This window comes from Paramormyrops kingsleyae, chromosome 18, assembly GCF_048594095.1.
Source record: "Paramormyrops kingsleyae isolate MSU_618 chromosome 18, PKINGS_0.4, whole genome shotgun sequence".
Taxonomy (NCBI): domain Eukaryota; kingdom Metazoa; phylum Chordata; class Actinopteri; order Osteoglossiformes; family Mormyridae; genus Paramormyrops; species Paramormyrops kingsleyae.
This window is the reverse complement of record NC_132814.1, coordinates 19,773,454-19,799,562: the sequence shown is the minus strand read 5'-3', so window position 1 is coordinate 19,799,562 and position 26,109 is coordinate 19,773,454. Positions and strand designations below refer to the sequence as shown.

The 26,109-nt window shown below is 43.0% G+C and overlaps 2 protein-coding genes, 1 long non-coding RNA gene and 3 other non-coding genes across 6 annotated transcripts; 5 read left to right on the top strand and 1 right to left on the bottom strand.

Annotated features, from left to right (window-relative positions):
• The first annotated feature begins 15 nt into the window (after nt 1-15).
• On the top strand, nt 16-15,619 carry ptk6b (PTK6 protein tyrosine kinase 6b). The gene is made up of 8 exons (XM_023798783.2): nt 16-577; nt 5,238-5,359; nt 10,039-10,199; nt 10,684-10,849; nt 12,209-12,367; nt 12,757-12,938; nt 13,641-13,794; nt 13,948-15,619. The coding sequence occupies exons 1-8, from the start codon at nt 171-173 to the stop codon at nt 14,130-14,132; spliced, it is 1,536 nt and encodes a 511-aa protein (XP_023654551.2). The 5' UTR covers nt 16-170; the 3' UTR covers nt 14,133-15,619.
• Nucleotides 15,620-17,275: 1,656 nt separating this feature from the next.
• Nucleotides 17,276-20,920, top strand: LOC111837029 (uncharacterized). Its single transcript, XR_002836550.2, has 3 exons — nt 17,276-17,826; nt 18,625-18,747; nt 19,128-20,920. It is a non-coding gene; the product is annotated as an uncharacterized lncRNA (long non-coding RNA).
• Nucleotides 20,921-22,481: 1,561 nt separating this feature from the next.
• ppdpfb (pancreatic progenitor cell differentiation and proliferation factor b) lies at nt 22,482-24,952 on the bottom strand. The gene is made up of 5 exons (XM_023798773.2): nt 24,786-24,952; nt 24,078-24,159; nt 23,743-23,820; nt 23,344-23,440; nt 22,482-22,799 (listed from the first exon to the last, which is right to left on the bottom strand). The coding sequence occupies exons 2-5, from the start codon at nt 24,130-24,132 to the stop codon at nt 22,673-22,675; spliced, it is 357 nt and encodes a 118-aa protein (XP_023654541.1). The 5' UTR covers nt 24,133-24,159; nt 24,786-24,952; the 3' UTR covers nt 22,482-22,672.
• A 131-nt stretch (nt 24,953-25,083) lies between these two features.
• On the top strand, nt 25,084-25,155 carry trnae-cuc (transfer RNA glutamic acid (anticodon CUC)). The gene has a single exon. It is a non-coding gene; the product is annotated as a tRNA-Glu (tRNA).
• A 398-nt stretch (nt 25,156-25,553) lies between these two features.
• Nucleotides 25,554-25,626, top strand: trnaf-gaa (transfer RNA phenylalanine (anticodon GAA)). The gene has a single exon. It is a non-coding gene; the product is annotated as a tRNA-Phe (tRNA).
• A 38-nt stretch (nt 25,627-25,664) lies between these two features.
• On the top strand, nt 25,665-25,736 carry trnaq-cug (transfer RNA glutamine (anticodon CUG)). Its single transcript has one exon. It is a non-coding gene; the product is annotated as a tRNA-Gln (tRNA).
• The last annotated feature ends 373 nt before the right edge of the window (nt 25,737-26,109 follow it).

Here is a 26,109-nt window from a genome sequence, read left to right as displayed (position 1 = left end):
TCGTAAATCCTGCCATTCAGGTGATCTCGTCTTCGAAGCAGCATTTGGGCACGCCGCCTAGGCGTGGTGGTGACAAGGAAGTGGATTAGTCTTAACAGCTGACTGCATGCGAGAGATGAGCATTGATCAAGCGACTGCCTGCAGTGGAGGCGGACGAGCCGGGCGCCCTCATGGTTCAAGCGCTGAGTAATGTCCGCTCCTTCCTGCGATCTGTCTGGGAAAGGTTATGCTGTAGATCGAAAGACAGGGTTGGGGATGACCCTGACATCGCGAGTCATCAAAAAGACGGGCAACAGGATCCCACCCGGACTGTCCCGGACAAGACCCAGGACGATGGGGACTTAGAACCGCGCTATTTTGTCCAACCCGTAGAAAGTGCGCTTTACAGGGCGCTGTGGCCGTTTGAATCCCGGGACAAGGATGAACTGTCCTTCCAAGAGGGGGATCTCTTCAGAATAGTCCTGCGGAACGGAGACTGGTGGATGGCCGACAAACTGGACACGATGGGACGCGTCGTGGGGAAAGGATTCGTGCCTTATAATTACCTGGCATCTGGTCAGTCCGTCGAGGGAGAGCCGTAAGTATCCCGCTTTATTCTGAGATTGATTATAAAAAGCAGTAACGTTTTTCATAAAGTTTCTTATCACACTTGTGTCACTTATTATACCGTTGGATCTTAAGGCAGCGGTAGGTTTTGATTCGTATTTGTTTATTGCTCCTGTTGAAATGTAATTATACACAACTGAGCTGTCATCTGATGTCTGACCGTGACTCCATCTCTATTTTTTTGTTTCTAACTCATCGTTACTTTACGCTTTGTTATAATAAACCGATGTGCCTCTTATTTTCCACTAAAATGCTAAAACGGCGGCCTGTGGAATGTAATAAAATAACTGCTAGGGATATAGGCTATGTTTAAACGTTTTAGGGAACCGAAAGACTGGTTAACTAGTGTTGCTGTGTTTTGTGATGCACAAACAAATTAAATTTAAATGGAAACCAGCATACCAGACGCTAGCGGATTTAGGTACAGGTGAATTCAGCAACCTATGCTACTTAAGAAAAAACCAACAACCAATTAAAACAAACAGTGCTAAAAATTATGCTATAACAGGGCTTGGTCTTCAACAACTGTTTTCATTGGTGCGACATGTGCTCAGAATTTCAAGACCGCATGGCAGGTGGACCGACAAACGAAGTAACTCTTTCTAAAGATAAGGCTGCTATAGACGCGTATAATATGGTGGATTGTTTAAGATGTTGTGTTTTAGTAAAAGAGGTCCGGAAATTGTTTTAAAAATAAAGCACATTTTTGAAAAAATATATTGTTTTTTTGTTGGGTTTTGGCTTTAGTGCTGTTCCATTTTTGCTGAAGGTGCAGTAAAAGCGGGACAGTACTTTTCAGGTAAAATGGGACACATTTTTACATGTAAATAATGTAGATCGGGGGTGCCCAACTCGTCGATCGCGATCGCCCGGTGTTTCTAGGTAGATCGCGGTACGATAAGAAGGTAGGCTAATACTTTATTTCATTGGTGGCGAACCGGTCAATTGCGATCGGCCGAAAACACAAAGGGAACTGTCGGCAATATAAACCAAGGGATGTTTCATTGAGATTTAAAGACACCCATGAAGTGAAAAAGAAAACAATTACAGTGGTACCTCAGTTTTTGAACTCATTAGAACTCGAATTTCTTAAAAGTCGAAGCAACCAGTTCGAAAAAAAATTATCTAGAGCTCGATCTGAATCTCAGAAGTCAAACCGTGAACGCCGACCTAAGAGAACTTGTGCGCGCAGGGAAATGAGTCACGCTGCATGTCTTAGCGGAAACAAAGGGTAAAGCTTCAGTCTCAGCCTCGCATTCGCTGTGATAGCATCGTGCATGTATACACTAGCTGAATACATATATTTAGACAGTAAAAATACATTTAGACAATGATAGACAGTAACAGTAATTATTAAATAATGAAATACACTCACCTAAAGGATTATTAGGAACACCTGTTCAATTTCTCATTAATGCAATTATCTAATCAACCAATCACATGGCAGTTGCTTCAATGCATTTAGGGGTGTGGTCCTGGTCAAGACAATCTGCTGGACTCCAAACTGAATGTCAGAATGGGAAAGAAAGGTGATTTAAGCAATTTTGAGCGTGGCATGGTTGTTGGTGCCAGATGGGCCGGTCTGAGTATTTCACAATCTGCTCAGTTACTGGGATTTTCACGCACAACCATTTCTAGAGTTTACAAAGAATGGTGTGCAAAGGGAAAAACATCCAGTATGCAGCAGTCCTGTGGGCGAAAATGCCTTGTTGATGCTAGAGGTCAGAGGAGAATGGGCCGACTGATTCAAGCTGATAGAAGAGCAACTTTGACTGAAATAACCACTCGTTACAACCGAGGTATGCAGCAAAGCATTTGTGAAGCCACAACACGCACAACCTTGAGGAGGATGGGCTACAACAGCAGAAGACCCCACCGGGTACCACTCATCTCCACTACAAATAGGAAAAAGAGGCTACAATTTGCACGAGCTCACCAAAATTGGACAGTTGAAGACTGGAAAAATGTTGCCTGGTCTGATGAGTCTCGATTTCTGTTGAGACATTCAAATGGTAGAGTCAGAATTTGGCTTAAACAGAATGAGAACATGGATCCATCATGCCTTGTTACCACTGTGCAGGCTGGTGGTGGTGGTGTAATGGTGTGGGGGATGTTTTCTTGGCACACTTTAGGCCCCTTAGTGCCAATCGGGCATTGTTTTAATGCCACGGCCTACCTGTTTCTGACCATGTCCATCCCTTTATGACCACCATGTACCCATCCTCTGATGGCTACTTCAAGCAGGATAATGCACCATGTCACAAAGCTCGAATCATTTCAGATTGGTTTCTTGAACATGACAATGAGTTCACTGTACTAAAATGGCTCCCACAGTCACCAGATCTCAACCCAATAGAGCATCTTTGGGATGTGGTGGAACGGGAGCTTCGTGCCCTGGATGTGCGTCCCACAAATCTCCATCAACTGCAAGATGCTATCCTATCAATATGAGCCAACATTTCTAAAGAATGCTTTCAGCACCTTGTTGAATCAATGCCACGTAGAATTAAGGCAGTTCTGAAGGCGAAAGGGGGTCAAACACCGTATTAGTATGGTGTTCCTAATAATCCTTTAGGTGAGTGTACATTTAAAAACAAAGATTTCTTATTAATTATTTAAATATTAATAATAAACCCTTAATACGTTAAATTATAATAATATTGTTGTGCCGAGCTGGGGCAGAACGGAGACAGAGTCGCAGACGTCAAGGTGTCGGGGAATACGGGTTTAATTACAGGTAAGGCAGGCAAAACGCAGACGGACAATACAATGACCGGACTGGGGAAACAAACTGAAAGGCAGATGAAATACAGAGGACTAATGACAACAACCAGAAACAGCTGATCACAGGATTCCACACGGGGTTAACGAGGGGGCGTGGCACACGGAAGGAGCGGACAATCGGGGCAGGACACATTGTTTGGATACATTTATTTTCTTACTTTACAAATTACTGTTTTGATAAATGTGCTTAGATGTGTTTAGTACAGTATATGCTCTTCTTGCTTTATCCGGTTCATTTTGTGTTTAAATGCTAAGAAAATATATTTAGGTGTAATTTTTGGGGGCTGGTGTTATGCCGAAAAAGGCATCCTTGCCGTAGAATGCATGCCTGTCTCTAAATGACCGATTGGTCGCTGATCTGAAATGAGTTGAGCTACTTTGTCGAGTTAGGCTACCGTAGTGCTAATCGATAGCCCTCACCCTTAACTTAATTCCCAAAAAATCCTAAAACCATAACCCCCAAAAAAACCCTAACCCTAACCCCCCAGAACACCTCTAAAACCCTAACCCTAACCCCCCCTCCCCCAAAAAAACCCACCCCTAAAACCCCAACCCCCCCCCAAAAAAAACCCTAAAAGCTCAACTTGTTAGAACACCGGCATGCATTCTAAGGTAGAGATGCATTTTTCGGCATAACACCTGGAACCAAATAATTGGTTTTCCATTATTGCTTATGGGGAAAATTCGATCACAATTCGAACTTTTTAGGATTAAATTCGAGTTCTGAAGTACCACTGTACTTATTTGAAGTAGTTAGATCTTGCGAATAAAATATTACAATGAATTTATTTATGGCTTGTTTCCTTAGTCAATAAAATATTGCTTTGTGTAATTAAAGTATATGTTGTCTCAATATAAAAAAAAACACACTGTCCCACTTTTGCAGAAGAGCTGTCCCACTTTACCTGAACAAGCTCATCAAGAAATGAGAGGTGCTTCTCTATATTTTATCCCACTTAACTCTTAAATGTCCACACAAAACTTTTTAAGGAGACATGCAGCTAATAGAAAAAAAATATTAATTTGAGAAAATGTCTTTCATTTGATTTTTCTAAATCGTTTACCAAAAAGTGTCCCACTTTTGCACAGTTCACCCTATAAGCAACATGGGCAGCCGCCCCGGGTGGCATCTTGCCGGTGGTGCCCACACCAAAAAAAAATCAGTTGTGATATTTGCGCGATCGGTATTCCATAGCACAATTTGCACATCACGTCAATGACATCGTGTCACCGTGTGGGTCAATTACCGCTCAGGAGGGGGAGGGGGACGGGGTGGGTTGACCTCAGGTCCGCCCCGCTGAGCCAGAGGTAGGTGGAGCGGGGAGATCTATCAGATAATGCACAGTATTTTTTGTACAGTCCTAAAGCAATTAGTAAAATAAGTTTTAAATGTATCATTATTTATTTGCATTGTTCCAAATTTCGTAATAAAAATGACCGTTCGTGCCGAATAGTGTTTTTGTGATATGGAGGGCGGGGTGAGAGATGTAGGCTACACAATTTTTGTTGACAGGGGGGTTCGCCCAGGCTGTCATACAAGCTAGAACCACCAGTGATACCAGGACTCGTTTAGTGAAACGAAGCCAATAAAGCGCAATATTAAGCGTCGTGCATTCCATAAATATTAACATCTATAGTTACTTTTGGGTTTGGCTACCGCCTGTGTGTCAGTTGCTTTAGGGGAAAAAAACTCCTTTTAAACTAAGCAAATTCTTCGGATACTTTAGATTTACATCTGCTTATTAAAATGTCTAACCGTAATTTAATACGACTGGATAGTTACGGGTAACAGCTGCTGATGCTATTGACTGAAGCTGTAATAAGGATCGGTGTGACATCCGTTACAGGTGGTACTTCGGGAAACTGAACCGCTTTGAGACTGTGAAGCACCTGCAGGCCCCGGAGAATAAGGACGGTGCTTTCATGGTGAGACTCAGCGAGAAAGAGGACGTGGGCTACGTCCTGTCAGGTGGGTTTGCGTGGAATAATGCTCAAGTCTGCTTACAGGAGTAGCACCTTTCAATCTAGGGATGAGCCCACAAAAAGTAATAAAAATCCAACCGTTTATCCTGAGCAGCTTCGCGGGGAGGTTTTGAGATATGCAAACTAACCAATTCAGTGGAAATAACGCGGATTAAAGGCGGTGTTATTTCGCAATGCGGAATCTTCGTTTATGGTATTGTACCCGCACGTAAAAACGCCTGCATGCTGTCCCCAGTTTATTCTACTGTTGCATTAACTCTGGGTATTTTTCAGGATTTGTCGTTCATCCTTTCCCCATGCTCTCTAATCTGTACCGGTAAACTTCCTCTTTAACGTGGCAACCAAATCATTCTTCCCTTTTTAAAGCTGAAATCTTTCTGTTCTCAGTTTGTGTGTTCGCACGCTCTTATTTCATCGGCTGAGCAGAATGTCACGCTCCGCGCAGGCGCTAAATTGAATTAAACAGACCCATGGACACACAGATTTAGATTAGATTAGATTAGATTAGATTAGATTAGACTTTATTAATCCCACAATGGGGAAATTCTTTGAGAAAACAGCAGCAATAATGAAAAAAGACAGTACAAAAAAAGGACAGGATCCATAGGGTCAGCAAAAAAATAACAATACAGATAATAAAAACAATAGAAAACAATTTCTAAAACTGTAAAAATATATAAGTAAAAATGTAAGAAAAAAGAAACATATACACAATGCTAGGTATATGGATAGCAGCTGCTGAAATATATATATATATATATATATATATATATATATATATATATACATACATACATATATACACACACACACACACACACACACACACACACAGATATACATATATATACACACATATGTACATATACAGGGATTATATATATATTGATTATGTGGTCACTGCAGTGATGTGTTGTAAAGTCTAATAGCTGTGGGGAGGAATGATTGACGGAAGCGCTCCTTCTTGCACTGTGGGTGTAACAGTCTTGTGCTGAAGGAGCTGCTCAGAGCCTCCACAGTGTGGTGCAGGGGGTGGGAGGGGTTATCCATAATGGATGACAGTTTTAATATCATCCTTCTGTCCGCCACCTCCTCGATGGTGTCCAATGTGCAGCCCAGGACAGAGCCAGCTTTCTTAACAAGCTTGTTAAGTTTTTTCCTGTCTCTGTCCAAGCTGCTCCCTGCCCAGCACACAACAGCGTAGAGAACTACTGAGGCCACTACTGAGTCATAAAAAGTCCGTAGGAGTTCTCTGCACACCCCGAAGGACCTCAGTTTCCTCAACAGGTGGAGGCGACTTTGGCCCTTCCTATACAGGGCAACTGTGTTTGTTGACCAGTCCAATTTATTATTGAGATGAACACCCAGGTATTTAAAAGTGTCCACAATATCAATGTCCGAGCCCTGGATGCTCACAGGAGTATGCACTGAAGCGTTCCTTCTGAAGTCGAGCACCAGCTCCTTTGTCTTACTGGTGTTCAGTAGCAAGTGGTTTTCCTCACACCAGTTCACAAAGTCAGTGATGACCCCCCTGTATTCCTGCTCATTCTCCCCGGACACACAACCAACAATGGCAGTGTCGTCTGAGAATTTCTGCAGGCGACAGTGATGGGAGCTGTACTTAAAATCAGCTGTGTACATGGTGAACAAAAATGGGGAGAGTACCGTCCCTTGAGGAGCCCCCGTGTTACAGACTACCACCTCTGACACACAGTCACGCAACCTGACGAATTGTGGCCTGTCAGTGAGGTAGTCTAAAATCCAAGCAGCCAGATGTTGGTCCACACCTGCAGTCTCCAACTTCCCTCTCAACAGAATAGTATACTGAATAGTGTTAAAAGCACTTGAGAAATCAAAAAACATGACCCTCACAGTGTTCCCAGGGGCCTCCAGATGAGACAGGGCCCGATGCAGCAGGTAGATAATGGCATCATCCACTCCGATGGTTACAGGATAACTTGCTGTAGGATTTCCTATCGCCTGCTACTTACGGGGGGGGGGGGGGGGATTTGAAATTTTGGGTGGTCAGCATTTAACACAAGGGTACCCAATCTTATCCGCAAAGGGCCGGTGTGTATGCAGGTTTTTGGGATAACCTGTAGGTCAGCTGTTCAAACCCAGGTGTGAAGACTCTTTCAGCCAACCAGTCCTCTAATTAGTAATCTAATTAGGAAGTTGCAGCGAAAACCCGCATACACACCGGCCCTTTGCGGATAAGATTGGGTACCCCTGATTTAAGACAATGGACTATACTGAAGTGCAGTAGCGGCGTGTGACCACAGAAATAGTTGGGGCGCATGGACATTTTCATATTTTACGTTAACTATTTATGAACTCTATATTTTGCTATCATGGTCATTTCTCTAATCAGGAAAGACAAATTATTATTATTGGTAACATTTTATTTGACAGGGTACAAATATTTAGTAATAACTCCATTACTTAGTGAAGAACAAATCATGAACAAATATAGTTGCTACTTGAGAAAAAATGCGTCACGATTCATTAATGGTGAACAAACATGGGATCAGCATTTCACTTATGTTATTCATTACTTGTTCCCTTAGTAGTTCACAAAGGTTTACGGAATTAACAAATGTAGTAACAAATATAGTAACTGCTTGGGATGAAAGATGCATCATGATTAATTAATTATGAACAAATATGAGATAAGTATCTCACTTGTGTTATTCATGACTTGTTCCTTCAGTACCTTCAGCAGTCTGGTTCCTCCCAAGGTTTCTTCCTTCTAGGGAGCTTTTCCTTGCCAATGTCGCCTATGTGGTTGCTCACTGGGGGCTTTGGGCAGGATCATGTAAAGCACTTTGAGGCAATGTAATGTTCTGTAAATGCGCTATACAAATAAAATTGAATTGAATAGTGAGCTTCCTAGCCAACAGTAATGCTAGCTGCAAACTAACTAAGAGTTATCTAAACCACTACTAGCAAAGATCCTTATTCAATGCAACATTACGGCAAACTACAGCAACAAAAGATACATTTTAATAAGAAGGAGCCTTAATAAGAATAAGGTAACATTCCTGCACCACGCTCACAGACGACTGCAAATGCTCCACGGAAGAATATCTGATAGGATTTGCAGGTTCAGATGCCGCAGGCTAAAGTTGACCAATTGGGTGGATAGAGCAGAAATTAGGGTGGGCATTTCCCTGGCCCTGCCCACTTCTAGATCCGGCCGCGACCAGCTGTCAGACTGACTATTTGCTAAACGGCTATGGTGGGGCGGATTAAGTCGTCACAGGATCCTAGGTAGACGAGATATTTTGGGTCTCCTCCCAACAACATGCTGCTTATTTATGTTAGCATATCATGTAGGAGACAACCAGACAGTATACTATTACTAACTTAGTAATATGATCACCCACACACACACACACACACACACACACACACACACATATATATATATATATACATATATATAATTATCTCATTTTCCCCTGGTATAAATTTTAATACTCACATTTAAATGGCTTTTCTCCTGAGTCTGGATTGGGTACAATGACTTAACATAGTTAAACAGTAGCCACTAGGAAAGATGAATAGAAGAATATAGATGAATATAGATCCAGATCATAGGTGTGTGTGTATTTGGGTATTTCCTATGGCTCCAGTCACACCCAGCTGTGGTCATACACAATATGGGCAACGGTATGTAGCCACCAGATGGCCCAACATCTCAGTCTGAATCTAAGGCCTGAAAAATGCTCCACCCTGTACTGCTGCAATAGCCTCTACTCTTCTGGGAAGACTGTCCTTTAGATGTTGGAAAATCCGCTGCCCTTCAGGTTGGGTATTGATGTTGGGTGACCGGGTGCCTTTCTGTGAGCTTGTGTTGCCGCCTTCGCAGCTGGACTCGCTCCTAGATGTTTCCACTTCGCAATCACTTCACTTGTGTTTGACCAGGCCGGCCATTCTGCTGCTAATGTTCGTTGCAGGATATCGCGTGACTGCGTGCTTAATCATATATATGTGACAAAAATGGGTGCAGTTTAATTAAGCAATATCTCTAATTAACAGGGGCACCCACACGGGGTATGAATAATTTTACGTAACTATACTTCTCTGCAAAAATGTATTTGGACGTCATAACCTTCGCTCGATGGACTTCTTAAATCTGGTTGTTCCTAAAGTAAGAACTAGGAAAGAAAGCCTTCAGGTTCTCAGCACCTTACTCATGGAACAGACTTCAGGTTGAACTCCGTTTGCACAATTTAATACCCCTCAAGGAATTGAAAACTCTTCTAAAGACTCTGGAATCGAGGTTATCTATATGTAATTGTAAATTCTAACTATGTTTTCTTTTCTTTCTTGTATCACTTTGTAAGACTCTGCATTGTCACTGTGTTGCTGCCACCTTGGCCAGGTCTCCCTTGCAAAAGAGATCTGTGATCTCAATGGGACAAACCTGGTTAATTAAAGGTTAAATAATAAAAAAAAAAAGTCACACCTAGTGTTATGCAGTAGCAGGATCTGCCACAAATGACCCAAAAAGGAAACTGTTCACCGAGAGAGAATATTTGTATTGAGTCTAACACTGGTAATAAACTAATGAGAAATAAAACCCCCCCACTTCTGTGATGTTGACGTGCATATCGCCGCCATGGTAACCTACCAGCACTGAGCTTTGTCCCACCCCTACAGTGAAGGACAACAACAATGTCAAGCACTTCAAAATCTACGAGGTTGGGGGAAGCTTTCATGTGGACAACATTCAGAGCTTCTCCAGTCTTGCGGAGCTGGTTGAATACTACAAGTCACACCCTCTGGCTTCCATCCAGGGGCTAAAGATTGCCTGTGCAAAGGTAAGTTCTAGAAACCAGCAGGGTGTTTGTGTGACACTGTTTACTGAGTAAGAAAATGATATGAAAGGTCTTCAGGTGGAGATTTGCGGATTAATGCGCGTTGGTACTGATGCCTTGTGTTCTATCATTCTTACTTCAGTTGTAATCTCCACTTCTTAATATACACTCTCATCATAATTCCATCACCATCAGTACCTAGGGGTGTGGGGGCTGCTACTTATTCAACCAATGAGGAACCTGCTGTTATTTAGAAGTCATAACTCCAGGTGTTATCTGAGGTAAAGGATCTGGTTTGGCATTGCAACTGCTTGCTTAAAAGCCTAAATATTTGAAGAGAACTTTATTTATCCTGAGTGGAAATTGTCCATAGAACCTGTCTACTGTTAGGGCAACCAGATGCTGGACAAATCGATAAGGCTGTCAACCAGAACTGCGTGCGAAGGGACGCACATGTCATTTTGTTGATGTTACTTGCTCTCAACAGATTCAGCCCCAACCTCAGGACCTCTCTCACTCCACGGTGGATGAATTTGAGCTCCCAAAAGAAGACTTCACTCTGGAAAAGCGATTGGGAAGTGGATATTTTGCGGACGTCTACCAGGGGACATGGAAGAATCGCACCAACGTCGCCATCAAAGTGCTGAAAAACGGTAACGTGCAGAACGTGTGTCCCGTCCGATAAGTGAGAATGGGACTCACTTGCTCGGGAAATGGTGACGGGGGACAGTCACACGGGTAACGTCGCTTGCTTGAGGAAAAGGCCTCAAGGAGTTTGCATTTCAGGTTTGGGAGGTTCTAGAGGAATGCTGAGAGGCTGCAAAAGTGTCCAGCTTAACCAAGATACCATAACCCTGCCTCTACTGGCTGTAGGTGCATGATTTTATATAAATTGAAAAATTCCTTGCACCTTGCAACACCTTAACGTAAAAAGCTTATTTGCTGTAAACGATAGACCTACTCAATGCCAATTTAATTATATCACTGTTATAGGCTTCTTTATTTAATTGTTAAATTAAATTCCATTGTTTTGTAAAGGTATATTCAGGGTTCATTCTTCTTATCAACATAAGGTCCTACCATGGTACTAACCTTTGCAATTTGATATCACACCATACAAAGTTTTCTGGTTGCCCTTTTTTCCCCACATCTGGTCCATATGATAACTTCCTGTAAGAATCTCAGAATGCATTTTTTAGTTAAACTTATATTACACTGCCTTTAAAACATGCTGTAGTTTTATGAATGGTTGTAATAAAAGAATGTAGTCCGTGTAGATAATTATGATTGTGAAAGATTCCGGCTTCATTTACTGTAAGTTTTCCTTTGAGCACAATGAAAAATGCTGCTTATCCCGTCCAGCCAGGCTACTGAGTAACGTGACAGACAGATACTTGAAGTCGCTGAAACTGTCACAGATGTCAATGAAACGTGTTGTAAACCATGCGGAATGCATTACAGCGTGTGCTTGTTAATTAAGTATATACTTCATGCTTTATCTGAAAATGTTATCGGCTGTTCTTTGGGTCACTTTATCAGGATAGTATTTGAGTTTAATGCATCTGAATTTGATCCATGACTGTAAACCACGGCGTAATCGCTAAACTCTTGTCCTTGAAGGTAGGGTTACCTGGATCATTTCCTGTTCAGATGGATGTCTCCTCTCTATCTTAAAGTGTGTATGGGAAATGCAGTCATCTCCCCACCCCCTCCACACAAATCACACTTAGCTTGCTGGTTAGCAGAAGATGCAGCTGATTCAGTATATACTAAATAAGGAGTAGGTTTATTTAATATTTAGTGTAGTGGCTGTTTGTGACCAGCAGGGGGGGAAGCTCCATTAAACACATCACTAAGAGCTGGAAGGCTGATGTCCAGTTCCCATTAATGCTTAAAGTATATTTTCTTCCATGCTTCTTTTGGCTGCTATTGGCACTTCCCTCATACAGCACACATGGCTCTGAGTGTGTGTCCGTTTGTGTTTAATTTGTATTTGATCTCATTGTGCTCAGAGGACCTGGATCAGCGGGACGTGCAGCTGGAGATCCAGATGCTGAAGAGATACCGTCACAAGCACCTGATCATGCTGTTCGCCTTCTGCTCCTCCACGCCACCATACTACATCATCACCGAGCTGATGGAGAAGGGGAACCTGAAGAGTTTCCTGCAAGGTCAGCATCTGCCGCCGTCACCATCCTGCAGAGCATGGACAGACCGTCGGTTTCACGGGCAAATGAGTCTTGGCTTCCGTCTTTGAACTTTTCAGTTACCGAAAGTGCTCCGCTATCTCGAATTTTTTCATCTTGCTTTAGTTGTGCACCATTTCATTTTAACATTTTCCATTGGTTAAGGATAATCATTAATAAAAGAGGATTCGCTTTATTGAATCTCACACTAATGAGACACACTAATTTAGCATGTCTTCCAATATCCAGCATAACCAAACCGGCAAACACATAAAAATATTACGGGATTCAAAAAACGATAAATGCGTAACGTGCCGATCTGGAAAGTTCTGTAATATTGCTGCAGTCCAGTTTCTCAATCTCAATGACTTCAGGCCAAGAGGGGAAGGTCCTGGACGGCAACACCCTCACTAACATGAGCATCCAGGTGGCTGACGGGATGGAGTTTCTGGAGTCTCAGCAGTGTATCCATCGGGACCTGGCCGCCCGCAACGTCCTGGTTGGAGAGAACTACATCTGTAAAGTGGCGGACTTTGGACTGGCTCGCTTCATAAAGGTAACAAGGCCCTGCTGTTTGATTTCCAAGTGTATATAATCCCTTGAGGACCTGGTCGGAGTCATGTTTCTGTTTGGTGAAATTAGGTTGTTTAGGGTCATAAATGCATATATTGTATCAAGTGCCTTTTTCAAGGCTTTTCTGTTGTTACTTGAACAAGAAAATGTTTCCCAGCAATCTGTGTTATTACAGGTGAGCACCAAGTCATACAAATGTGCATGGGGTCAGAGGTCGAGGGCCAGAGGTCAGGTGTCACTGGCAGCTAGATGAAAGGGGCATCTAATGGTCAACATATGAAGAGATTTTTTTCCCAGTGCAGACCAAACAATGTTGATTGAAAGATTGTGTCAATATTGCCACTCTAGTGGATTTACGTAACTGACAGTTAAGGAGCGTTCGGGTCCTTAAGCTTCTGTATTTGACGGCCCCTGGGTCTGCTGTGACGCATTATGCTAACGCTTAACAGGGACTGATGAGGGCGCTGTTTGCCTTTGAATCAACCCAGTGAGTGGGGCACTGCCAACCATGGTATTATTCAATAAGAGAAACTTTTCCCAAAATAATTTCAGAAGTGCTTCACTTAAAGCAGTTAAAGGCCCTGCTGTCTTGCTTTGCTTATTACCATGCATGGATGTAAAGACTTTGCACACTGACCCCTACTGGGGAGAGTAAAGCGCTGCATTCGCTGCAACGTTTCTGCAGGATACAGTTTACGTTACTGATGACAAGAGGATGCCCTACAAATGGTGTGCACCCGAAACCCTCAGCCACGGATGCTATTCCAGCAAGTCGGATGTGTGGTCTTACGGGGTCCTTCTCTACGAAATCTTTTCCTACGGAGGATTACCCTACCCAGGTACCCAGAAACCTAACCCTTACCTCTGTTTTCATGTATTACAACTGCGCGTTCACAACGTTCGGCTTTTCATTTCTGCATGTAAACTTGAATGTAAATTATCTGACAGATATACTGCAAAAGTGTATTGAAAAAATATATTCTGTCACATAGGCTATGGCAATGGTGAGATGCACAGCCTGCTCACAAATGGATACAGGATGCCTGCTCCCCCTGCCTGCCCAGACCGCATCTATAGCATCATGAAGTTGTGTTGGAGCACCGCACCAGAAAGCCGCCCCAGCTTCAAAGACCTGCACTGTGACCTGCTCCACATAAACGACTATGACCTGGAGTAAAGATGGACTGCTGTCTCAATAATGACCACAGGGTGGCAGCAATGAGCCAAGCCAGGAACACATAGGATGCTTCCCAGTGTAGTCAGTGTTTTGTGTCTGTCTATTTTTCTTTCTTACCTGCATTTTAAACGCGCTCTCATGGTTCCTGTTAAGGGATACATCCAGCACCAAGTTACTGATGGTCTTTTTCCTTTAACTCATCATTAGATGCTGGTGTTCAGCTGCTGTTAGGGTTGCAAAATTCTAGGAATATTCTTGTTAATTCCCATACTTTCCCGTTAATTCCCATGGAAAGTTTCTAATGTGGAATATTTCCAAAATTCCCCAGCTTAACTTCCCATGGAATGGAAAGTTTCAGGAAAATTTCCAGAAATTTTCCAGCCCTTTGCAACCCTAGCTGCTGTTCAGCACAGTTTGTCCTCAGTTGGGTTAAGCATTAATTTAAAGCCAATGTCGGTTTTTCATGCTTCCTGACAAAGTTCAGGTTCCATATTTTGATAGGGTAGCTGGGCCCCTCCTGGGTCTCAAACCAGCAACCAAGGGTGTGACTAACCAGGTTAGGTTGCTGCGTGTGGAGTCGGAAGGTTGCTCGTTCAAATCTCAGGGTTGATAGTGATTTAATTGTTGATTCAAAGAACAACTCCCTTAAGCAACATTACTCCGGCCTTGCTTTCTCAAAGATGTTTTTAGATTAGTGTCTGCTAAATCGATGTATGCTTTAACTGATATGCTGTATCTTAAAAAAAGGTAATTATTCTTGTAATATGTGCAGTTGTTTACAGCCAACATGAATGAAGTTTACATTTAATGAGGTAGATCTGCGTCTGATGCTAATAGGGCTTCCCATGATGGAAGATACCCGACCAATATTCATAAGTACATTGATACTTTTTTACCTATATTCTTCTGGATGAATCATGCAGTCAGGGCAGTATGCTGCCCGATCACAAGAATCAAAAATATTTACTATAACTTTTTTTCCCCAGCAGTTCATAATATAAATGTAAGACTGTGAATAATATGAATGTATGAATATTTATGAGAGCTGTGCATAAAGCACAAGCCCCCTAACTGGTTTATTGCTGAGAAATCACTGTTTTACGCAGGTTCAGTAGTGCAAGACACCATGGATTAAACATTTCATTGGGTTCTGTGCTGCAATAAGATTCCTTACATTATTTTAATGGTACTTTTTTTTTTACAATTAATTTTGTAATATGTATGGCAAAAAAGTGTTTTGATTTGTTTGTTAAAAAGACTAATTTTGTAATCCATGTAAATTTCTATTTTTATGTTGAAGTAAAACCAAAAAGTATTAAAATAAGCAAATACGTTTGTAATGGTGGATTGTTATTATGTAAATAAGTATGTAAATGTAATTCTCAGAAAATATAAATGACTTGGTTGCCATAAGTAAACCTTTAGTATTATCTCAACTGAAACATCCGATTAGAGACGAAAGATACAGAATAAACATTAAAAGTGTAGTGGTTGGGTGAAGTTGGATTTTGTATGGAGTTTGTAATGTTCAAAATGATGTATTCCTTATTGCTGCCACTAGGTGGCGTGTGTAAAGAATCTGGCCAGGTGTCAGTTTGAACTACAGCCTGCCCCCTGTCTGGGAGGGGCCGTAAGGTGGCGTGAGAGGATGTTGGAGGATATATATGGAGCTGACACTCTTTGTCCACGTGCATCGTGCCTGGACAGAGTGATGGAAAAAGAACAAGTGCTGCAATCTGTCACGCCCCCCCCCGGAAAAAACTGGTAAATGGTACAAGCCCACTAATACAGCGCAGCGACGCCGGATTTGCCAGGAAATAAAAAAATCGTCCGTTCGAACCGTCTCTACATGCTCTGAATCGTGTATGCGGGTCGCGCATGCGTCAGCGTTGAAAGCCGAATACAAAAATAACGAAAACTGAAAAGTAACTAAAAACAAGCCAAATACAAAAAAAACGTATATGTCCAGATCCGGTGAGGGGCCAGTGTTAACAATTAACCGTAATCAGCCATTTTATAAAAATGTATGCAATTACATGAAATGGGCCTTAAATGTTTACAATTGGTGAGGGTACAGGTATGGCAGATGGTCTAGACTCTAGAGTCCTTTATTACTTAAATAGTTTAATACTTAAGTAGCTTACGGTTGACTCAGATCCGCGATTGACTCAGGTTCTGTAGTAACTTACACATCCACAAGGAAGGCGAGAACTGTACTAAAATGAGTCACGTACAATAAATGATAGCCACCCAAAAATTCTTCGCTAGTGCCTGAATGCAAGTTTGTTCCATTTTGAGATGTGGGTTGGAGCTGGGAGGGGGGATCTAGGTTAATGAAAGTGACATTGAAAGGAGCGTTTGCGTATCAAGTTTCTCGGCTGGCTCGACTGATTGCCAAATGGTGCGTAAGATTTGACGGGACATTAGCGGGCAGGCTACTCTGCACCGGGCTTTTACCCAAAGTGCCCAAATCTGCCCCATTGTACATTTAGGGTGTTCATTCAAGCTGGTTTGAAGCTTCAGCAGTTGTCTAATGTGCCACAAAAGTAAAGTTCTTGATTAATCACCTTTATCTAAACTGTTATTCATTCACCTTAACAAACATGCACGTCAGGCGACATCTGGCAGGTTCGCACAATTTACTGGACGGTACCAATGTCTGTACCTTGGCTATCTGGCTAAGCACCGATGCTAACAGAAATAACCAACACGAAGCCAAACAGTTCCGAAACGATACTGTGGATTAGGTACGAGCCAAAGTCACTGGGTCACGGCTGAGTGAGACGAAACTACGATCTCAGAGACGTCTCAGGCAAACCGGCTTAACCTTGCAGAATCTGCTCACCTTTGTACAGAGTAACCTTTCGCACGGTTTGCGGAATAAAAGACACACTGCGCATGCACAAAATATTTCGCTTTTTTTTTTCTTCATTTAGCGCACGTGACTTTTTTTTGCAGGCTTTTTCAGTCTTGACAAATGTGGGTCGGGTCAGAGCAGAAATACACCTCTTATGGAGATATGAAATTTTAGTGACAGTACACTTGGATCTTTAGAATTAGCTGAAACGAAAGAAAACGTAAGTACACTTTTAATTCGAATCCTGCGAGTCATCGTCGGGACTCCTTGCTTCACAGAAGGAAATGGGTATTTCAGTCCCACACCATTTGCTGCTGTCATCAGATCCAGTATCGTAGACCAGCTTGATTTATTTCATACCAGAGCCTATCTGGATAGATCCAGTTCCTTCTTGACCGTTACCATGACCCCCCTCCCTAAACCCTAAGAGGCCAGCCTTAGCCAATCAAAAACATTTATTTCCTGAATCTTATCCCTCTAGGACACGGGTGTCAAACTCCAGTCCTGGGGGGCCGGGGCCCTGCACATTTTTGGGTTTCCCCTCATTTAACACACCTGATTCAACTCCTTGTGCTAATTACCACACAGCTCTTGAGCTGAATCTTTGTGGTGGAACAGGGAAAGAACTAAGCTACACAGGGCTCCGGCCCCCCAGGACTGGAGTTTGACACCCCTGCTCTAGGAGGTAGACCTGCAGTGTTAAGGATCCCAGGGGATGAAAGACTACGCTAAACTTTCTCTTAGTTGTAAAATGTTACTGATACAGAGACAAGGATAACTTACAAGGCATAGTGGAGCCCGAGCTGCTGAATTGTGGGAAATGAGAGGGACTGTAAGGTAAGGTGTTTCTCATGTGGGGAGCATGACACCGTCACATGGAGGAAAGGGGAAATGAGTACGATCTAATTGCGCTTCAGCTTTCTGCTATATTAAGGCCTGACTGTGTCGGAAATGTGGTCTCCATGGCTACAGGGAAACTAATTATCTACAGCAGTGTTTCGCAACCGGGTCCTCGTGGACCCCCAGATAGCCCATGATTTTGCGCCCTGTCAGATAGTCCGCATTTTTGCGGAGCAGGGAGGGAGCAAAAACATGGGCTGTTTGGCAGGGAGCTGGGAGGGAGCAAAAACATGGGCTGTTTGGCAGGGAGCTGGGAGGGAGCAAAAACATGGACTGTCTGGCCGGGACCTGGGAGGGAGCAAAAACATGGACTGTTTGGCCGGGACCTGGGAGGGAGCAAAAACATGGGCTGTTTGGTAGGGAGCTGGGAGGGAGCAAAAACATGGACTGTCTGGCCGGGACCTGGGAGGGAGCAAAAACATGGACTGTTTGGCCGGGACCTGGGAGGGAGCAAAAACATGGACTGCCTCTAATTAGCAGGTTAAAGTGACAAACTGGTAGCTACCCAGTTCCTGAAGGTGTCCTGATATGCATGAAGTACGTATGCAATACATTCAGTGACCTGCTTGATTCAAGATAAGTTCTGCACTGTGGTGATTGAACAACAGTAAAGAGATAAACAGAGGCCTCATTGCGAAAGTCCCAGCAACAGAAAATGACACGTCAGGCTTTTCTCAGATTCTACCCAAGATCCTTTCTCCTCCCTTTGTTTTTGAGTAACATTCCTGTTTTCAGTTATTAAAAAGGGGCTGACAGATCCATCCATCCAGAGCTGAAGGTGAAACAAACCTGTAAAACAAGGGGACCATCTCCAAGCAACGGGTTACATTGCACAGCTTGGGGTTTCCTGTTGAACCGGTCAGATATCCGGACATTGTACCTTCTAACATTTTGCAGATTTCATGGTGTAGGCACAGTCTAGCTTTTTTATTTATACCTATTTCTATGTTCTTAAATGATTATGGTATTATAATGTTATGGCCTTAATGCCAAGTACTTGGAAATGTAAAATGTACATAGAACTGTAGAATTTTATTAATATGACTCAATAGCAAAGATCTATTTGGATGAATATCAGTCCTGTTTAATGTTTCACATTGATGATGTGAGAGGATTATGCTGGTGACTAGTCAGACCAGGTAGAACAGTAACTCACCCATTCCAGGTTGGTTTGCCCATCCTAGGAGTAAACTTAACTAGGTGGGTTGACACCACCTCACTGCCCATTTTCTTTACAGGTACATCACCCGTGAGGGACAGAATATCTCCACTGGCACTGCAAATAGTGTAAAGGACAGAATCAGATAGCTCTCTGTTTTTCCAAGAATTCTGTGAACATGTTTCTCCAGTGAACTGGACCATCAGCGCCTGTGAGGATGAGCAGTGTCCATTCAGCTGCTGTTTATTCATACGTCACCAGATTCTACAGAGGTACAGCCATCTCTCGCAGATCTATTTTTAGAATTTTTTTGTTTGGTGAGCGGTTAACCAATAGATAGATCTACAGGATGTGAATATGGCCTTTACAAGCACATCTCTGGTCCCAGTCAAACAGAAAAAAAGCACGAGTACAGAACAGTGTGTTTGCTCTGGTAGGGTTCCCATATCTCCAAAAGGTTCATGTTAGCACAGCAGACTGGAAAAACATTCAACTCCCATTTGTTTTATTGGCATCAGCTCTCCAGTGCAACTGAAAGCTGTCTGGGGTCTTTCTAGTGATAGATTCCATTGTTTCAGCCTGAAGCAATGAACCAGACCAGAGGCGCTTTCTTTGGGAGGAAGGAATTTATTTCCAGATGGTGCAATAGATGTTCTTACACACAGCCTTCTCCACCTTCTTTTCCAAACCTGTGTGTGATACCAGCCTCTTCACAGAGTCTAAGACAACACACCATGTTTGATCACAGCCAAGCAGGAGCCTTGAGATAAAAGGGCAGGAACCAGATGTTAATGAAGGACTTGATCCTTGATCATCCTACCTTGTGGCAGCCTGATTGCTCAGTATTTGTTAGCTGATTTGCATTGGATTGCACCTTAATTAAAGCAGTCATCATAATGCATTATAGATACCTTCATAATGCATTATAATGCATTCATAAAGTATTATAGACAATGCTATAACTATTTATAAAAAGGCATAACATTATAGCCATGTTTATTATACATAATGCTCTATGAAGCCTTTATAATGCATTATGAATGCTTTAGTGCATTATAATGGTCAGTATAAGACGTGTGTCCTGTGCTCCCAATTTATAATGACAACAGTGTGCATTAGTGTTTAAATACAGCTGTCCTCCATAGAGGGGTCGCTTGCAGCAGGATTTTAAAAAAATCACAGTGCGTTCACAAGAACACCACTTGTACTGTCCTTGCACCTTGTCTGTTTTGCACTAATTGTAAGTCCATCTGTTCTGTACATGCCGTGCGGATGTACACACAAGTAGATCCCCCAGGGATCAGTAAAATGTAGCTAATCCAGAAACGCTGCTCGTTTGTGTCAGAATGAATAGCTGGTGCCGTGAGTTAATGCTAATTCTCATCAAATGGGAAACAATTAAATAACCCATCAGCACATCTGGCACCATGTTCCTTACCACACAATAGCCTCGCTACTCTACCCCATATGAGCAAATTCAATTCAGACTCAGTTCAAAGGTTTTATTTGCCATTGTGTTACACACAAGACTATGCTAGTCACTTCCAAAGCCGATGCAATCAAAATGTGAAGTAAACGACTAGTGACAAACAATATATAAAAGAACTATTTATATATAAAACACAATACACATTGAGGTAGTCCATCCATCCATTTTCCAAACCGCTTATCCTTCTGGGTCGCGGGGGGTCTGGAGCCTATCCCAGAAGCTACGGGCACGAGGCAGGGAACAACCCAGGATAGGGGGCCAGCCCATCGCAGTCGAGGTAGTCCAGTCTGTCATATTAATGGTTTCCTATTGGCTATTTAAATTTTAAGAGTGGATTATAAATAAACTAATAAATGCTGGTTTTCAGTAACCTGTCATGTAAAGCAAACGTCTGCACCAACAGGAAACCACTCCTGAAAACCTAGCAGAGAGGCCACCTCCCATAAACACCAGTGCCGGGTGTGCACTGCTCGGTACGTCTGGATGCTACACTGAAAAGGAACAAAAGAAAAACCAGAAAAAAACTATTTTGTAAGACAACAGGACTTCTAAGCTTCCTCTCATGCTGTCAGCTGTAACCTTAACTGACCCGTCTTAATAATGTCCCAGTTCCTATGAACCTCCACAGAACAGTCCCCACCCAACTGAGTCAGATCCCATTATGGCTCAGGGGAGGGGCCTGTCCTGGGAATGATTTATTTATTTATTTTTAATTCCTGGCGTCCAATCATAGCTGAGGCAGCGCTCTAGAGGTCCCCTCTATCCCCTCCTTAAGACGTGTTGCCAGGCAGGATTAGCAGACCCGGAGTGACGGTCCGGACGGAGTGAAATGGAAAATCCCAGCAAAGCAGTCAGCTGGGAAAAGAACATGAAAAGCCCGTTTAGAGACGTTCTGTCTTAATAAAGCACCGTTTTCACCGGTTTGTCCTGAAACATCACCATTACTGTTTTTTTACGAACACCAAGCTACTTAATATCAGAACTTAAACCGAGTTGATGTTTGTGCAGTATTTACGTTGAGGGTTCACTTATAGTTGATGTTTGTGCAGTATTTACGTTGAGGGTTCACTTATACCAGAATACCCTAGCGGCCAAAATTGTGGAAACACCTATAGCACTTTTGGCAAAACGCTTTAAAAATCACAACAGGAATATTGACGGTAATGATTGTAAACAATCAAAGAATGTTTACAAATATCATACACTGGGCGATTAAATAAGTAACAGTTGAATAAAGTGCTGCAATCTCTAAAAACTGGAAGTGTTTCCACAATTTAGGCCACTATTGCAAACCAAATCTAATCGCGACAATGTCTCACTGGCACAACATGAAGACGTCGCTGTCAGGGTGAAACCGCCAAACCCCGCGTCCTTCAGTTTTATAACGGCAGCTGGATCGTACAAAGTTTACTATGACTCGGATAAATACAGTTCAGCACGTCCTGCTACCATGACCCCGCGTAGCCTGGAAGATGAATGAGTTCTTTCCATCCAAAAGGCGCCAGAGTTTCATTTAAAGGAAAACAACAGCATTTGCTGTACTCGTCGACAAATAAATACTATTCAGTTAAATTGTATTCTCCGACTTTTAATACACTGTAGCAAAGCTTGCTTTCCAAAGTGACTCATGACACACAAAACTTGAATTTCTCGTGGTACGTTTTCTTTTTATTTGATCTAATGGACATATAACGTGTCAAGCACATAAAAAAAACCAAACATCACTGTACAGCAATACACTCCGCCATTTATTGGAATCTGCCATACACAAATCTTAGGAACTTAAAAAAAAAGTCATTATAAACTTAAAGCCGGGATGTATAACAATAATTCATAAATCTCCCAGCATGTAAAAAGTTTGATCAGAAAGAACCGGAACATCTTTCCAGGCACTGTAGGGTCATCTGCCATTCTGTAGCCCTAAAACAAGACGCCACACCAAAGGCAGGCTGAATTCATTTTATTCACATGAACGCAACACCCGGACGGTGAAAGGGAGATGATTAAATGTACCCAAAGCTGTTTGTCCAGTAGAATATGTAATATTTTGTTTTGGTCACAGATAACATGCTGTTGAGTTCTGTGGATAAATACAGAGGCACCACCGCCACCTAACGCCTGCCTCGAACCCGGCATCACGAGGGGGGTGGACTCCCAGCCTCGGCCTTCCCGGGCTCCCCCGAGTCGCTCGGCCGCCGCTTGGTCGCCATCTCCTTGGCGATGCATGTCACCTGGCCGTTGGTCACACTGAACGTCCCCACCCTGCAAGTCAAAAGAGAATGGAAGACCTTCTCAGCTTGAATCCATCGCAAAGGAACCCATCTGTGTTGCACAGATGTCCATAGTTCACCATTTAACATTCTAGAACGTTCTGATCTATAACCTGGGTGCATGGCACTTTGTAAGACACTAGATCAGGGGTCTCCAACTCCGGTCCTGGAGAGCTACTATCCAGTAGGTTTTCTGTGTCACTTGGCTTCTGATGAGCCACAGCTGTTCCTGTTATTTACCTGAGAACAGGTGTGGCTCATCAGAAGCCGGGTAGGATAGAAAACCTACTGGACGGTAGCTCTCCAGGACCGGAGTTGGAGACCCCTGCACTAGATTATTTGGATGATAACAGATTGGAACTCATCTCCTGGTCCTTAGACATGCATCCCCAAAGCACACAAGGAGGATTTTGGGAGTTATAGGCAGAGCTGCAGTAAGCTTACAGACCATCCCATGGAGGTCTCAATAAAATGGGGATGCAACAACACGAGCAGTGAAGCCCCCTAGGACATGTAGTCCAGTAGGCCACACTCACTTCTGCTGAGCTTCAGTCAAAGTGGAGGTGCCTGGCTGGTTCTGCTTCCCAAAGAAGAAACTGGACCACCAGTGACCAGAGTCTTGCTTGGGCAGACCTACAAGCAGGGACAGTAGAACGACGGGGGTGCAAAAATACCACAACTGCATCTTAAACTTTAAGCACAGAGGGCCCAAACCACACTCTTGAGCTCACATTAAAGCGAGCACCTTCAAACGCAAATCTATCTACATGTAAACACCGAGCTGAAAAGGTGTGTTTGGACACTGAGACCTCTGGCGTTTGCATTTCATGGTTAAATGTTTAAGTTTAAGTCAACACAGGGCCAATTTTATGACCAGTTTGCATCAGGGACCAAAAATTCTACTTCTGAATACAAAACGGAGGAGCCAGTCTTACCTGGATGGTGAGGAATCACCTCGCCCATGTACTCTGAGCTCCCACATGAACTGTTGCTGGAAGTAGAGCCCAGGCGCCCTGGAGCAGAAAACAGCATGATTTACCACCAGTGTTGGGGATGTTACTCACAAAAGTAATTTATTACAGACAGCCCACATCCAGAAAGTACAAATCCAGACTAAGGCTTTGTTTCAACCAACCAGTTGAGCCTAAAGAGTTAGTCACAGAGTACTCAACTGGTTGGTTGAAACAAAACCTTAGTCTGGATTTGTGCTTCCTGGACGTGGTAATTTTTCATACAAGTTTAAATTTATAGCGAGCGCCCCGATACTCACTTCTGTAGTAGTCATGAGTGGCAACTAAAGAGCCGCTTGATGGGATCGCAGCCATCCTTCAGGCGTGTGATTGACAGAAATCCTTGTAGGGAAACAGACAGAGTTACGGAAGTGGACGCAGTGATGAAAAAGGATACAGGATCAGGCATTACGCAACGGCTACAGCCTCAGCGGACACGTTTTTCACGTGTAAGCGAGTGAAATCGCGGTATCGTTGTAATCTGGAACAGTTCCCTTTGCCCAGAGCGAAGACAACGTGTCCTTTGATGTGCTGTTTGGCACTATAACCATTTCTGTTGCCACATCTTTTAGAAAGCAGTTTCTAGCAAAAGTGTACAACTATTAATCTGCTTATACGAAATAAAACTTAAACCAACATTCGTACCTGTTGGAGACAAGTAAGATAATCATCATATGTTAATGTATCCGATTAGAAATATCTGTACACAGGGGTTTAAATATACAACTAGACAGCTGGAACTAAACTGTTATGCCTTTGGATAAAAAACTGTAATGGTCCCTTAAAAATGCGTTCAGCGTGTCTCCATTGAGAAAAGTAAAAACACAACTATGTGAGGCTGCATAGTCAGCTATTAAAAAGTCCGAAGTACTTTACAGAACTACAATGTATTAAACACGCATGCAAACAACCACAGCCGTTAAGGATGACCATAAAACAGCATAACTCAAACACGCAAATGCACTCACCGGGTACGTAAGGAGATCTGCGCCCAAGTTAAGTCAAACTCCTAAACGGCAAAGCTCAGGGGGCTAAACGTTAGGCGACGGGGGCCATTTAAACCGGGGGTGTCCCGTCTTCAGCACGTTCTGATGCGATCAGACCTTCTCAACTTCTGTTCTCTCCAGCGATCAAGACAAGCCTCATTTATAGACCAGGGTAACGCCACCCAGTCTAAGGCGGAGCTCCGATCAACTCAAACCAAAGACTATATAGAGTGAAAGGAAGCTATTGCATTCAAGAACACATAGTGGTACTTGCTTGTCTTCCCTGGTGGTCTAGTGGTTAGGATTCGGCGCTCTCACCGCCGCGGCCCGGGTTCGATTCCCGGTCAGGGAATGCAACTTTTAGATAGTTTTACAATATAGTTTCAAATACACACGTATGTATGCCTTATTTAGCATATCTGTTTATTTGACATATATCTGTTTGTTTGCCTAAAGCGATGCACAACTGAGGATCAGGGAAAAGGGTGAAAAAAGCCCAAACCACGTGTTTAACGTTTTGAATGTCTACAGACTGATGTTTGCTTTTCGGCGCCATCTGACGGCCGTGTAGTTAATAATCTGAAAAGTTGGACCCCTCGTAAACCGGGAGGTATCTTGACACCGGCGAAAACCACACGAACGTTTCAGCAACCAGAAGATACAATTTCTCTGCAAGAATATAAAGTTGATTGCTAAACCTGAAAAATATTTCAGGACCAGGACCCACATTGTCTGAAAGGGGACTTGCGTGCCGGAATAGCTCAGTTGGGAGAGCGTTAGACTGAAGATCTAAAGGTCCCTGGTTCGATCCCGGGTTCCGGCAGCATCGACAGCATCATGTTGTGGTTCGATGGTAGTGCTGGTTCCATGGTGTAATGGTTAGCACTCTGGACTCTGAATCCAGCGATCCGAGTTCAAATCTCGGTGGAACCTGCTTTTTCAAACTCGGGAGCAGCTTCTCTCCAGCAGAAACCACCCCAACAGCTGATCAGTTTGTTAGAAATGCGCAAAATATCTCTACTGTTTTCATTCAATTTTGTCACTTAACTCTACAAATTACATTTGAGTTCTTAAGGATACTCATTACATAGCATGTATCTACTGCTGTATGCTGTACTGTTGCACATTTGATAAATTATGATTCGACTTATAACATATTGATGTCTTAACCCCACCTGGTGGTGCTCCTGGGGATTGACTCCAGGTACACCACAGTACTTCAGGTTCTAATAGAAAACGGAGGGATGGAGGAACGGTGCTTTTCTAAAGGTCAGGTGAATGAATGATGTTAAAACGCAGGTATGAC